Source organism: Phacochoerus africanus, chromosome 11 (genome assembly GCF_016906955.1).
Source record: "Phacochoerus africanus isolate WHEZ1 chromosome 11, ROS_Pafr_v1, whole genome shotgun sequence".
NCBI lineage: Eukaryota > Metazoa > Chordata > Mammalia > Artiodactyla > Suidae > Phacochoerus > Phacochoerus africanus.
This window is the reverse complement of record NC_062554.1, coordinates 107,215,360-107,230,372: the sequence shown is the minus strand read 5'-3', so window position 1 is coordinate 107,230,372 and position 15,013 is coordinate 107,215,360. Positions and strand designations below refer to the sequence as shown.

Below are 15,013 nucleotides of genomic sequence, written 5' to 3'. Positions count from 1 at the left end.
TATATAACACCGTCTTCAGGGGAGGAACTGATGCTGCGTGCAGAGCGGGCTGCGGCCAGTGACCTGAGCTTTTTTGTGGCTCCAGGAAGGCTTCCAATGGTATAGTGTTGAACTGCATGATTTTAAGTTGTATTATCAGGTGACTATCTTGTGACAATTTAGAAAAAGTTCAAATTCTCTAGAATGATCCGTATCTCCAAAGGTGTCTGTTAATATCTTAGGTATGTGTACATGAGAAGTTGAAGGAAAACATGATATCTGTTGTCACTGAGAGAAAAGTGAGTTTTAGAGCTTGTGTTCTGCGGTGACGCCATGTAGGCAACACAGTTGAAATAGCTGATGATTCCTGATGTGATGTGAAAAAAAAAAAATGGGTTACGCAAATAAGGGGAAGTTAGGCATAAGATTTCTATGAGAACTGTCATTTTTATTTGTTTGTTTTGGCCATGGCATGCAGTGGCTTGATGTGTTATCTCAGTTCCCAGACCAGGGATTGAACCTGGGCCCCAGCAGTGAAAGCACTGAGTCCTAACCATTAGACCACCAGGGAATTCCTACTTTGAGATGTATAAAATAGCCCATTTGAAGTGAGCCAAGAATAGAGTGAAGGTCTCATATCACTGTATTATTGTAATTGTCCCCTGTGTTAGATATTCCTGTATCATTTGCAAAAGAAAGAAACAGGACTAGGAATGGAAGTGGAATGCCGGCCCTTCATACAGAGAGGCTGTTTATTAAACTCTTTGCATCCATGGGGTGAGGGGCTGGGCAGTTGCCATGACAGGCCCCTCAGGTCTTTATCTGTGTCATCCAAATTGTTTTTACACACACGGAAAAGGAAACTCTTGGACAAGATGTGGGCCTGAGCACACAGTGAAAGCAGGTGAAGTAAAGTTAGTGAACAATCAATAAATTTGAACCAATTAGCAACACCAGAAAGTTATTGTCAGTTTCGTATTTTTTGCATAAATTTTATTGAAATATAAATTTGATTGGACTTACAGTGTTGTGTTTGTTTCAGGTGTACAGTAGAGTGAATCGGCCATGCATATACATAGATACCCATTCTGTTTCAGGTTCTTTCCCCATAGAGGCCATCACAGAATATTGACTAGATTTCCCCAAGCTATATATTAAGGCTCTGTTACTGATTGATGTTGTATATGTTGTGTGTATATACCAATCCCAACTTCCTAGTCCATCCATCCTCCCCTCAGCATTTCCCCTTTGGTAACCATAACTTTGGTTTTGAAATCTTTAAATCTGTTTCGGTTTTGTGAATAAGTTCTTTTGTATCATTTTTATTAGATTCCCCATATTAGTGATCTCAGATGATACTGGTCTTTCTCTGTCTGACTTACTTCATTAGTATGATCATCTCTAGGTCCATCCATGTTGCTGTGAATGGCATTATTTCATTCTTCTTCATGGCTGAGTAATATTCTGTTGTGCAAATACACCACATCTTCTTTATCCAGTCCTCTGTTGATGAATATTTAGGTTGCTTCCATGTCTTGGCTATATTGTAAGTAATGTTGCAAGGAACATTGGGGTGCATGTATCTTTTTGAATTATAGTTTTCTTTGAGTATATGCCCAGGAGTGGGACTGCTGAATCATATGGTAGTTTTCTTTTTAGTTTTTTAAGGCACCTCCACACTGCTTTCCATAGTGGTTACACCAACTTACATTCCCACCAACAGTGTAGGAGGGTTCCCTTTTCCCCACACCCTTTCTAGCATTTATTGTTTGTAGACTTTTTGATGATGGCCACTTCTGACTGGTGTGAGGGATGTCTCACTGTAGTTTTGATTTGCATTTCTCTAGTAATTAGTGATGTTGAGCATCTTATGTGCTTTTTGGCCATCAGTCTATGTTCTTTGGAGAAATGTCTATTTGGATCTTCTGCCCATTTTTTTTTTAACTTTATTTTTTTAAAATATAAAGCTGTGGGAGTTCTCATCATGGCACAATGGTTAACGAATCTGACTAGGAACCATGAGGTTGAGGGTTCGATTCCTAGCCTTGCTCAGTGGGTTAAGGACCCGGTATTGCCGTGAGCTGTGGTGTAGGTTGCAGACGAGGCTTGGATCCCGAGTTGCTGTGGCTCTGGTGTAGGCCGGCGGCTACAGCTCTGATTAGACCCCTAGCCTAGGAACCTCCATATGCCGTAGGAGTGGCCCCAGAAGTGGCAAAAAGACCAAAAAAAAAAAAATATATATATATATATATATAAAGATGTGTGGGATGTTTGTATATTTTGGATATTAATCCCTTGTATATTTTGGATATTAATCCCTTGTCAGTCGCTTCATTTGCAAAGATGTTCTCCCATTCTGTGTTGCCTCTTCATTTTTTAAATGGTTTCTTTTGCTGTGCGGAAGCTTTTAAGTTTAATTAAGTCCCACTTGTTTATTTCTGTTTTTATTTTCATTAATCTGGGAGGTAGAGCCAAAAATACACTGCTGAAATTTATATCAAAGAGTATTCTGCTTAGTTTCATATGTTTTACTGTTTATCACAACATTTCCTTATTTAAAGATCAGCATCATCTAGGGGCATTTACCAAAATGCATCTAATTCCTTGATCAATATATTTGCATGCTTTTCATCCAAAGAAGGGTAACACTGTGTGAATCCCCAATTCTCAATTACCTGTACATAGATCACTTAAACTCACCAATGAATTTAGCAAGAGAAAAATTTCACACAGCCCGTGTGAGACTTCACAAATAGCAGTGCCGATAAACCAGCCAGAAAAGCAGCACCAATTAAATGCGTAGCTTGATGAAGGAAGGGATGGCTGAGATGAACCCAACACCTAGAATTGGGCTGTATGTGCTGCTGGGGGATTTATAATGACTGGGTAGGTAATTGTAAATAACAGGAATTCTAAAAGCTGCTGGACTTAGACTATAACATTCTTCTAGTTTGGGACCAATTGCCTAAAATGGGAAACAGAACTGGGAGTTAAGGTTAAGTCTAGGGCTGAGTCACTCATGGAAACAAAGGTGGAGTGACAGGCCCGGATTAGGGGCACTGAAGCCACCTGTAGGGCTTCAGAACTCAGCTCTCTTGCTATTTGAGGCGGATAATTCTTTGTTGGGGGATGGGGGCCGCCCAGTGCATTGTGGGATATTCCTTTAGAGCACTCCTGGCTTCTACCCACTAGATGTCAGTAGCCCCCCCCATGGTGACAGAGGGAACTGTCCCCAGACGTTACCAGACGCTCTCTGCAGAGCAAACCCAACCCTTTGAGAACCACTGCTCACGAGAAGCAGGCAAGCTGCTGTGGGCCTAAATATTTGCAGTGTGATTCCAGGAATCATCCATCATCCATGTTTACAGGGAAGGAGACTGGATTTCAGGAGGCAGAACTGAGTGAGGGGAAAATACAAGGAACCAATCTGTAACAGAAGTCCAGAGTCCACTTAGAATGTGACACAGAGAAGTAAGAAAATCAGGGATGATTTTAGTCCTCGACCACATTTTATTGAATCATTTCAGGGAGAATAGTTTTCATAGCCTGCATTAACCAGAGCTAGTCAGAACTAAAGGAATCGGATGCATTTTGGTAATTGATGGATGCCCCTAGATGACACTGATCTTTAAATAAGGAAATGTTGTGATAAACAGTAAAACATATGAAGCTCTTCATTCCCTCTGCCTCGGGGATTTCAGACAACTGAAGGATTTTACACCCTAATGTTGGCAGTCCTTTGAGGCCACTCCCATCATTTGGGTAGAGGAAAGGAAGCCAGGAACCCCAGCCCGTTTTCTTCCCCCCATCATTCTGCTAGGTGTGGAAAACCCTGCAGTGCGAATACTTTGGGCCCCAGGCCAGTTCTTCTGACCTGAAAGCTGTAAATCCCTCACAAATTATGGTTCAGGATTGTTTCACAAAGCGTAGTTCTACAATCAGTTTCAAGTGGAGATAAGGACGGGAATAAATGACCTCCTTTCTAGTTTCTTCCTGCTATGATATAAAAGCATGTAGGAGTATTGCGGAGTGATTATATCTGCATCCCTCTTTACCTTCCAAGTGCTTCCTTATTGCAATATTTAAATTTCCAGATTTAGAGACAGTCTAATTTCACACTAGGGCTTTGGAAAGCAAAATGTATTTTTGGAGATTGGGAGAAAATCAGGAACCAGAAGCCACAGAATGAGGCTGTGGAGGAAGAGGCAGGAAAACAGTCAGCACCAGGGAACACCCAGGATTAGAGGTTTATATGGAGGTCTTGAAATCTAGGTTAATGCAGGCCCAGCAGGGCACCTCTGGGGCACATCTGAGGCCTTTGAGTGAGGGCAGAGGAGCTGAAGTTAATGGAATAGCCTGTCAATAAAGATCAGTCTAGAATGCCATGTGTCACTTAGTGCCAAGGTCAGAGACGGACATCTTTTAACCCAAGAAATGCAAATGACTATGAATTCAAGTCAATAAGTGTTTTCAATATTTTTCTAAGTAATCCCAGGGGCTGAAAGATGAATGTTTGCTTTCAAGGGCTTACAATCTATTGCGAAGGTTAAACAAGGTCTTAAAAAAATTTTTTTTTTAAAGCAGAATGTTTCTACTCCCAGGTATCTATACAAGAGAAACGAAAATATATATCTATACAAAACCCTGTAGATAAATGTTCATAGAAGTATTATTCATGATAGCCAGAAAGTAGGGAAAAAATGCCTACAAACTGATGGATAAACAGACTATGGTACATACATATAAAAGAATATTATTCAGCATATAAAAGAATGCAGTACTGATTCATGCTACAACTGGAATGAACCTTGACAATAACACATTAATTGCAAGAAGCTAGTCACAAAGGACCACAAATTGTATGATTTTATTTATTTGAAGTATGTAGAATAGGCAAAGCTACAGAGAGAGAAAGGAATAGTTTCCTTGGAGAAGGCAGATAGAGGGGTATCTTGCCAAGGGTATAGAATTTCTTTTGAGAGCCATGCCATGCTCTAAAGGTGGATGGTGGTGGTGGTTGCATAAGTCTGTGAATGTATTTAAAAAACACTTTACCTTGAAACAAATGATAATGAAGACACAACCGCTCAAAATCTATGGGATGCTGCGAAAGCAGTGCTCAGAGGGAAATTTATAGCAATACAGGCCTTTCTCAAAAAAGAAGAAAGATCCCAAATTGACAACTTAACCCTCCACCTAAATGAATTAGAAAAAGAAGAACAAACAAGTCCTAAAGTCAGCAGAAGGAAGGAAATTATAAAGATCAAAGAAGAAATCAATAAAATAGAGACTCAAAAAACAATAGAGAAAATTAAGAAAACCAAGAGCTGGTTCTTTGAAAAGGTGAACAAAATGGACAAACCCCTGGCCAGACTCACTCAAAAGAGGAGAGAAAGAACCCAAATCACCAAAATTATAAATGAAAAAGGAGAAATCACAACGGATACAGCAGAAATACAAAAAACCATAAGAGGATACTATGAACAACTATATGGCAACAAGTTTGACAATCTGGAAGAAATGGACAATTTTCTAGAATCTTACAGCCTGCCAAAACTGAATCAAGTAGAAACAGACCAAGTGAACAGACCCAGCACTAGAAATGAAATTGAAGAGGTCATAAAATCACTCCCTACAAATAAAAGTCCAGGACCAGATGGCTTCACAGGTGAATTCTATCAAACATATAAAGAGGAATTGGTTCCCATCCTCCTTAAACTCTTTCAAAAGGTTGAAGAAGAAGGAATACTCCCAAAGACATTCTATGATGCCACCATCACCCTCATTCCAAAACCAGACAGAGATACCACCAAAAAAGAAAACTATTGCCCAATATCATTGATGAATAGAGATGCAAAAATTCTCAACAAAATCTTAGCCAACCAAATCCAACAACATATCAAGAAATTATACACCATGACCAGGTGGGGTTCATCCCAGGTTCACAAGGATGGTTCAACATTCACAAATCAATCAGCATCATACACCACATTAACAAAAAAAAAGTCAAAAATCATATGATCATCTCAATAGACGCAGAAAAAGCATTTGACAAAGTCCAACATCCATTCATGATCAAGACCCTCGCCAAAGTGGGTATAGAGGGAACATTCCTGAACATAATCAAAGCCATTTATGAGAAACCCACAGCAAATATAATACTCAATGGGGAAAAACTGAAAGCCTTCTCACTCCAATCTGGAACAAGACAGGGATGCCCACTCTCACCACTGCTCTTCAACATTGTTTTGGAAGTCCTAGCCACAGCAATTAGCCAAACCAAAGAAATAAAAGGCATCCATATAGGAAGAGAAGAGATCAAACTGTCACTGTATGCAGATGACATGATACTATACATAGAAAACCCTAAGGACTCAACCCAAAAACTACTTGAACTGATTCATAAATTCAGCAAAGTAGCAGGATATGAGATTAACATTCAGAAGTCAGTCGCATTTCTGTATACCAGCAATGAAATATTAGAAAAGGAATACAAAAATACGATACCTTTTAAAATTGCACCTCACAAAATCAAATACCTCGGAATACACCTGACCAAGGAGGTAAAGGACCTATATGCCGAGAACTATAAAACTTTAATCAAAGAAATCAAAGAAGATGTAAAGAAATGGAAAGAAATTCCATGTTCCTGGATTGGAAAAATCAATATTGTAAAAATGGCCATACTACCCAAAGCAATCTACAGATTCAATGCAATCCCTATCAAATTACCCAGGACATTTTTCACAGAACTAGAACAAACAATCCAAACATTTATATGGAACAACAAAAGACCCAGAATCGCCAAAGCAATCCTGAGAAACAAAAACCAAGCAGGAGGCATCACTCTCCCAGACTTCAAGAAATACTACAAAGCCACAGTCATTAAAACAGTGTGGTACTGGTATCAAAACAGACAGACAGACCAATGGAACAGAAGAGAGAACCCGGAAATAAACCCTGACACCTATGGTCAATTAATCTTTGACAAGGGAGGCAAGAACATCAAATGGGAAAAAGAAAGTCTATTCAGCAAGCATTGCTGGGAAACCTGGACAGCAGCATGCAAAGCAATGAAACTAGAACACACCCTCACACCATGCACAAAAATAAACTCAAAATGGCTGAAAGACTTAAATATATGACAGGACACCATCAAACTCCTAGGAGAAAACATAGGCAAAACACTTTCTGACATCAACCTCATGAATATTTTCTCAGGTCAGTCTCCCAAAGCAATAGAAATTAGAGCAAAAATAAACCCATGGGACCTCATCAAACTGAAAAGCTTTTGCACAGCAAAGGAAACCCAAAAGAAAACAAAAAGACAACTTACAGAATGGGAGAAAACAGTTTCAAATGATGCAACCGACAAGGGCTTAATCTCTAGAATATATAAACAACTTATACAACCCAACAGCAAAAAAGCCAATCAATCAATGGAAAAATGGTCAAAAGACCTGAATAGACATTTCTCCAAAGAAGATATACAGATGGCCAGCAAACACATGAAAAAATGCTCAACATCGCTGGTTATAAGAGAAATGCAAATCAAAACTACCATGAGATATCACCTCACACCAGTCAGAATGGCCATCATTAATAAGTCCACAAATAACAAGTGCTGGAGGGGCTGTGGAGAAAAGGGAACCCTCCTGCACTGTTGGTGGGAATGTAAACTGGTACAGCCACTATGGAGAACAGTTTGGAGATACCTTAGAAGTCTATCCATAGAACTTCCATATGACCCCGCAATCCCACTCTTGGGCATCTATCCGGACAAAACTCTACTTAAAAGAGACACGTGCACCCGCACGATCATTGCAGCACTACTCACAATAGCCAGGACATGGAAACAACCCAAATGTCCATCAACAGAGGATTGGATTCGGAAGAAGTGGTATATATACACAATGGAATACTACTCAGCCATAAAAAAGAATGACATAATGCCATTTGCAGCAACATGGATGGAGCTAGAGACTCTCATACTGAGTGAAATGAGCCAGAAAGACAAAGACAAATACCATATGCTATCACTTATAACTGGAATCTAATATCCAGCACAAATGAACATCTCCTTAGAAAAGAAAATCATGGACTTGGAGAAGAGACTTGTAGCTGCCTGATGGGAGGGGGAGGGAGTGGGAGGGATTGGGAGCTTGGGCTTATCAGACACAACTCAGAATAGATTTACAAGGAGATCCTGCTGAATAGCATTGAGAACTTTGTCTAGATACTCATGTTGCAACAGAAGAAAGGGTGGGGGAAAAAATGTAATTGTAATGTATACATGTAAGGATAACCTGACCCCCTTGCTGTACAGTGGGAAAAAAAAAACACTTTAAGGGTGAATTTTATAGTATGTGCATTATCTTAGCTAAACTGTCACACATACACACAAAATACAAAGACTTCTATTCTCTTGGGTAATGGGAAAATCATTTGGGGATGTTGAGGGGCTAGGAAAAGGAGTCCTCTGCTGAGCAAGCTCTGAGAAGTGCATGCACATTCAGACAGGATCAGATCCAGGCAAGACAGAGCTCAGGAAAGGATACCCGCTCCCACCTGCTTGGCTCATGCCAGCACTGCAGGCTGGATCTGCCCAGACAAAGATAGCTTGCACGTACCCTCCGCTGAGATCTCACTCAGTGTTAGCTGCCCTGCCATGCCCAGGAGCACCAGCAGCTCTGATCTGCACTGTGTGGACCCCCGGGGTTACCTAGGACAGTGCTGCTCATACTTGAGCATAAATCAGACTCTCCCTAGGCCTTGTGAAAGCCCAGTGTACCAGCCTGCATCTCTAAAGTTTCTGAATCAGTAGAACCTGGGCTGGATGGGGCCTGATAATTTGCATTTCTAACAAGTTCCCAGATGACGCTAATGCCACTGATCCAGCAGGTGACTAACACCTGGGTTTGCCTAGGACTCAGGGGGAGTCCCAGGACCCGAGCGTTACCCAAAGTGGGGTCCGGCTGCTTGCTGCTCAAAAGCCGATACTTGAAAGGCAAGATTGGGGCAAAGTTTGCTTTATTTTAGAGGCTGGGAACTGGGAGAGAGGATGGACTCATGTCCTGAAGCTGACTCCCCAACTCACAGTCTGTGGGCAAGAGCTTTTAAAGGGGAGTTTTGGGGGGTATAGACAGAGGGAGGGGACTACATGCAGAAACAGCACAGTCAGCTCTGAGAGTTATCTTGAAATTGGTCATGTGTTGGTCTGACCAGGGTTACCTTGACTGTTTTAAGTACAGTTAGTCATCAGTTCCAGGGTGAGTTTGTTACCATTTCTTTGAGAACAGTTCTTGGGATTGTGGTAGCTTTTGCCATGGCTACACTCTGGGCGTCAGGTAGTTAACTTCTTCCAGGTGGGATTTCAGTACCTACAAGACAACTCAAAAGATATGGCTCAGAATATTATTTATAGCCCCTGACTTTGCTGGATGACTAAACTTTTATTATTTCCTCTTGTTTGACTGTTTCCCTCTGCATTTTCTCACTTCTCTGGATAAGTTTTTCTTTGACCTAAATTTTACTACAGGCAAAGGGCAGATGGGGGACAGGTAGGGGTGAGGGGCAGGATCATAGTCCTGCTCTATTTCATGGGGACTTAAATACTAAAACCAAAAAAATCCCAGGCAAGCTGGGATGAATTGGTTACCTTATTATATCCATGGACCACACTTTAAGAATCACTGTTTAAGGAGATAAGATCAAATTTTAATTTGAAGGATGAGAGGAGGAGATATCGAGAATGACCCTCAAATTTCTAGTCCAAGCAAGTTGGTCCCTAGTAATGCCAGGGGTTCCACAGCTGGCTACACATTGGAATTCCCTGAAATCTTTAAAAAATGCTGATGTCAAGACCTCATCCTCAGATATTCTGATTTAATTGGTATACTAAGGATTATCTGGGCAACAGGATTTGAAAAGCTCCCTAGGCTTGACAAATTCTCGTATAATGGAATCCAAGAGGAAAACAAGTAGATGGGGCAAATTCATGAGTTTTAGGTGTTCATGAGCCATCACTGGCTACATATTAGAATACTCTAGGAGAGTTCTAAGGATCCAGCATTGCCACAGCTGCAGCTGAGATTCAGTCCCTGGCCTGGGAACTTACATATGTCACAGGCAGGGCCAAAAACAACAACAAACTCCCTCCTTCAAAAAAACCAAAAGAATCCTCTGGGAAGCATTGTAAACACATTGACACCTGGGTGCCACCCCCAGCAATGCTGATTGAATTGGTCTGGGCAGACCCAAGTCTTAGTAGTTTAAAGAATCTCCCAGGTACAGACAATGAAATATCATTCAGCCTTAAAGGGGAAGGAGGTTCTGGATGAACCAATCCAACAGGGATGAACCTTCAAGACATTACCCTAAATGAAATAAACCAGCAGACACCCACACAAAACAGCTACCACATGACTCTATTTATAGGAAGACCTAGGGTGGTCAAGTTCCTAAAGACAGAAAGTAGAATGAGGCTGGGGGATGGGGGGTGGGGTGGGGGGGGTGAGGGGCATGACAAGTTGGTAATGGGCACAGAGTTTCAGTTTTGCAAGCTGGGAAGTGTTCTGGGTATGGGGTGTTGAGTACCCAGTGTGAATGTATGGAGGACCATTAAACTGTACACTTTAAAGTGGTTAAGATGTTAAATTTTTTATATGTTTCTTATCATAAAACAAATATGTTTAAGAGAAGTCGTAAAAAATAATCTTCCCAGGTGTTGCTAAGGTGCAGCCAGGGCTGTGACCCGCTGAACTAAGTGCAGACACTTAGCAAGCAGCAGAATGATGGACAAGCCCTGTGATTCTATTGTTTATTTCTATTGTCTATTTCTATTGTTTATTTCCAAGAAACTGCAGACAATCCATAAATAGTTATTATTGAGAGAATCGTGTCAATTTTAGTCCAGCCTCCATCTTTCAGCTCCTCCTCCTCTTCTTTGAGGCAAGTCTTTTTTTTTTTTTTCCTGACGTCTCCTTGATGTACAATGCTGTGTTATTTTCTACTGTGCAGCCAAGTGATTCAGTTATACATATCTTTTCCATATTCTTTTCCATTATGGTTTGTCACAGGATATTGAATATAGTTTCCTGGGCTCTACAGGAGGACACTGTTTGGGACAAATCATTCTTGAACCTGACCGATAGTTCAGTTCTTCCTAGCATGACCTTTATTATTGCTTGAAGAAGACTCCTGGACTGAGAAAATTCCCAGAGGTTCATTTTCATCACAAATGGGATTGAGTGTGATACTAAGGATGTTGTATCTCCCACCCCCCACAGATGCTTTGCAAAAGGTATTCCACTCTTTCTTTTTCTCTTGCAATCAGCCCTGAGGTTCTGGCTCCTTTCTCTCTAAAGCTGGGCTCTTAGAATTCTGCCTTCTGCATCCCTCTCATATTTCCAGAAGAGGGAGATTTTAGCCTGTGGTCTTATAGCCAGAAGCTGTCTTTCAGTTTGAAATCTGCCCTGTGACTGGATTCCCCACTGGTGAGAAATAGGAATGCTGTTGTATGTCCTATGCAGGCCTTGAATTACCCTTCATCCTTTCAGAGCCTCGGTCATTTCAAGCCCCAAGTTGTAGGCTATTCATATGGATTATAATCTTAACTGAATTTGGTTTCTTTGGTTATAGAGAATATCATTTTCAAACTTTGCTTATATTGCCCATTCTTTTTAAAATGTTCATCATGAATTCCCATTGTGGCTTAGGGGGTTAAGAACCCGACTAGTATCCATGAGGATGCAGGTTCGATCCCTGACCCCCATCAGTGGGTTAAGGATCCAGCATTGTCATGAGCTGTGGTATAGGTTGCAAATGTGTCTCCGATCCTGTATTGCTGTGGCTGTGGCGTAGCCTGGCAGCTACAGCTCCGATTCAACCCCTAGCTCCAGGAACTTCCATATGCCACCATTGCAGACATAAAAAGAAAAAAAAAGTTGTGATCAGAAAGTATAACGGGGTAACTGACCAAAGCCACTTGCCCTGCATGAGGAAAAGTCAACGAGAAATCACCACCTAGAAAAAGTGCTGGGGTCCAGTTGGCCCATATCAAGGGACTGCATTCTGAGTCTCCTGTAGATCCTAGGAAGGTTTTGTGTAAGGTCATTAGTCCAACATTACAGACTTTTATAACAGATAAAGCTCATTTCCAGATGGGGATACTGCAGGGGACTACTTCTCAGTCATTTATTTCCTCAAGACAGTCGAGATGCAACATGAACTCCAGGCTCTGCAAAGAGCTTTGATCACAGAATTTGAAATTTGCCTACAATCAGTCATTTCAAAATACCCTGGCAATCCCCTAGTGGCTCAGCAGGTTAAGGATCTGACATTGTCACTGCTGTGGCATGGTTTTGATCCCAGGCCTAGGAACTTCTGCATGCTGTGGGCACTGGGGGTGGGGGGGGGAACCCACCCTAAAAAGACTTTATAAGGAAACTGGCATTGAAGCTAAGGACTTCAAGGCAAAGGAAACAACATGAGCAGAGGGTTATGAAAGCAGGAAATGGTGTCCTGATGCCAGAGGGCAGGAAAGGTAAAATTAGAAGAATTGTGAATGTGGGTCTAGTAAGAAAAACAAAAACTCCCTAAAAAATAAAAAGCCTTGAAGGAGAGAGTGCTAAAAAAAAATAAAAAATAAAAAATCCTCTCACCTGTAAATAGATGAGAAATATTTTACATTCACTGCTCTTCAAACAAAAACATTAAAATAATAATGATGATGTGTAATTTTTTGCTTTTTAGTTTTTAATTGTTTTTGGTTTTGTTTTTGGCTGCAGCTGCATCCTGCATCCCGCAAAAGTTGCCAGGCAAGGGACTGAACTCTTGCCACAGCAGTGACCAAATCCATAGTAGTGATAATACCATATCCTGTGCAACTAGGGAACTTTAATTTTTTGCCTTTTAAATGGACAAAGCTTGAAAAATTCATACTACTCATAACAGCTCAACGGTTGTTCCCTTAGGCTGTTGGTGAGAGTGTAAATTGGGACAAACTTTCCACATGGCTATTGACAATAATATCAGAATTTTATATACACACACAAACATACCTGTGCTCATTGATCCAGTATTTCCATTTAATATACCCTGGGGAATAATTGAGCATATGAACAAAGATTTAGCACCAAGATTTATAACAGGAAAATATAAGAAACAAAGTACAGAACTTCCCATTGTGTCTTAGGTGGTTAAGAACCCAGCATATTGTCTGTGAGGATGCAGGTTCAATCCCTGACCTCAGTGCATTAAGGATCTGGTGTTGCTGTGAGCTGTGGTGTAGGTGACAGATGCAGCTCGTATCTGGCGTTGCTGTGGCTGTGGTGTAGGCCGGCAGCTGCAGCTCTGATTTGACCCCTAGCCTGGAAAGTTCCATATGCCACAGGTGCAGAAGTAAAAAAGAAAAAAAGAAAAAGAAGCAAAGTACCCAACAACCAATAGGGCATTCATTAAATTGTGGTTCCTGGAGTTTCTGTCTTGGCTCAGCAGTAATGAACCCGACTAGTATCCACGAGGATGCCTGTTCGATCCCTGGCCTTGCTCAGTGGGTTAAGGATCCAGCATTGCTGTGAGCTGCGGTGTAGGTCGCAAATGAGGCTCGGATCCTGAGTTGTGGTGGCTGTGGCGTAGGCCAGCAGTTGCAGCCCTGATTCAACCCTTTCCCTGGGAACTTGGGAACTTCCATATGCTGCAGGTGTGGGCCTAAAAAAGAAGAAAAAAAATCATGGTTCCTGCTTTCAGAGGAGTGTGATCCAGTAATTTAAAATACTGGTACAGGAGTTCCCGTCGTGGCTCAATGGTTAATGAATCCAACTAGGAACCATGAGGTTGCAAGTTTGATCCCTGGCCTTGCTCAGTGGGTTAGGGATCCGGCGTTGCTGTGAGCTGTGGTGTAGGTTGCAGACAAGGCTCAGATCCCACTTTGCTGTGGCTGTGGCGTAGGCTGGTGACTACAGCTCCGATTAGACCCCTAGCCTGGGAACCTCCATATGCCGCAGGAACTGCCCTAGAAAAGGCAAAAAGACAAAAAAATTAAAAATAAAATACAATGAAATAAAATCCTGGTACAGGACAGCCTTTCACCTACACTCCTCGTAACCAACTGAGGTGCATGTGTGTTCCCATCCAAATCAGGCCCCCACATCAGTGACTTGGGAGGCTTTTCATCTAGAGGGGCACAGCTAAATCTACAAAGGGAGACATAGCTTGCTTGGGTTTATGGAAGCCCAGAGGTTGTCCTGATGTCCCTGGCTAGGTGGAAATTGCCTAATGTAAAAAAGTACGGAAAGATGCCTGCCTGGCATGTATTTATTGAAACAAGCATCAGTATGATGTCACTTTTGGAAAATATTTATATGCAAGGAAAAAATGGTGGAAGAAGATCTAGTAAGATATCAACCGCTTTTCTCTGGGTGGTAGTTTGACAGATAATCCTTCGTGTTGCCTTCTGATTTTTCTCTTTTTTTCAACAATGAGGACACAATGTATAATTAAAATTTTTTCAACAATGAGTACATGTGAATTGTACAATAAAATTTTTTTCTAAATAAAAATGGACAAAACAGATTAAACATTGCATTCTGTGACCTCTAAACGTAGAAAAATATTTGTCAAAATTGTATACACTATTTTTTAAGGAATTGGGCACTGTGGGTATTTTATGTTTCAGAAGTATAAGAATCATCACTCACACTTGAAATTAGCACAACATTGTAAATTATACTTTGATTCTTTAAAAGAGAGAAAAAAAAAGACTGTAGAAGAATAAGTATCCCAAAAAAGAACCATCAGACAAATTTTCAAATCATTTAAAACTGTTGACAGCTACTGATTTTATCAGTTACTGACTTAACCTCCTTTTTTTTTAACCTAGTAGAATTGAATTTAATCATTTCCTGACAAAAGATGCAATTGCAACTGACCTTTTTTCTGCACCTTGGTGAGTAGTGTCCAAATCCATTTTCTGCTTGTATTAAATTGTGCTAAAATATTTAGTAGAGATGCATTTTAAACAATCCACCTCTTT

At 40.9% G+C, this 15,013-nt stretch overlaps 1 protein-coding gene and 1 non-coding gene across 2 annotated transcripts in view; one reads left to right on the top strand and one right to left on the bottom strand.

Annotated features, from left to right (window-relative positions):
- Window positions 1-478: 478 nt before the first annotated feature.
- Window positions 479-550, bottom strand: TRNAE-UUC (transfer RNA glutamic acid (anticodon UUC)). Its single transcript has one exon. It is a non-coding gene; the product is annotated as a tRNA-Glu (tRNA).
- A 14,342-nt stretch (window positions 551-14,892) lies between these two features.
- The window catches only part of LAMB4 (laminin subunit beta 4), a 121,975-nt gene continuing 121,854 nt past the window's right edge, over window positions 14,893-15,013 (top strand). Inside the window, 1 exon segment of the mRNA XM_047753933.1 lies at window positions 14,893-14,926. Within this exon segment, the coding sequence (XP_047609889.1) occupies window positions 14,893-14,926 (34 nt within the window).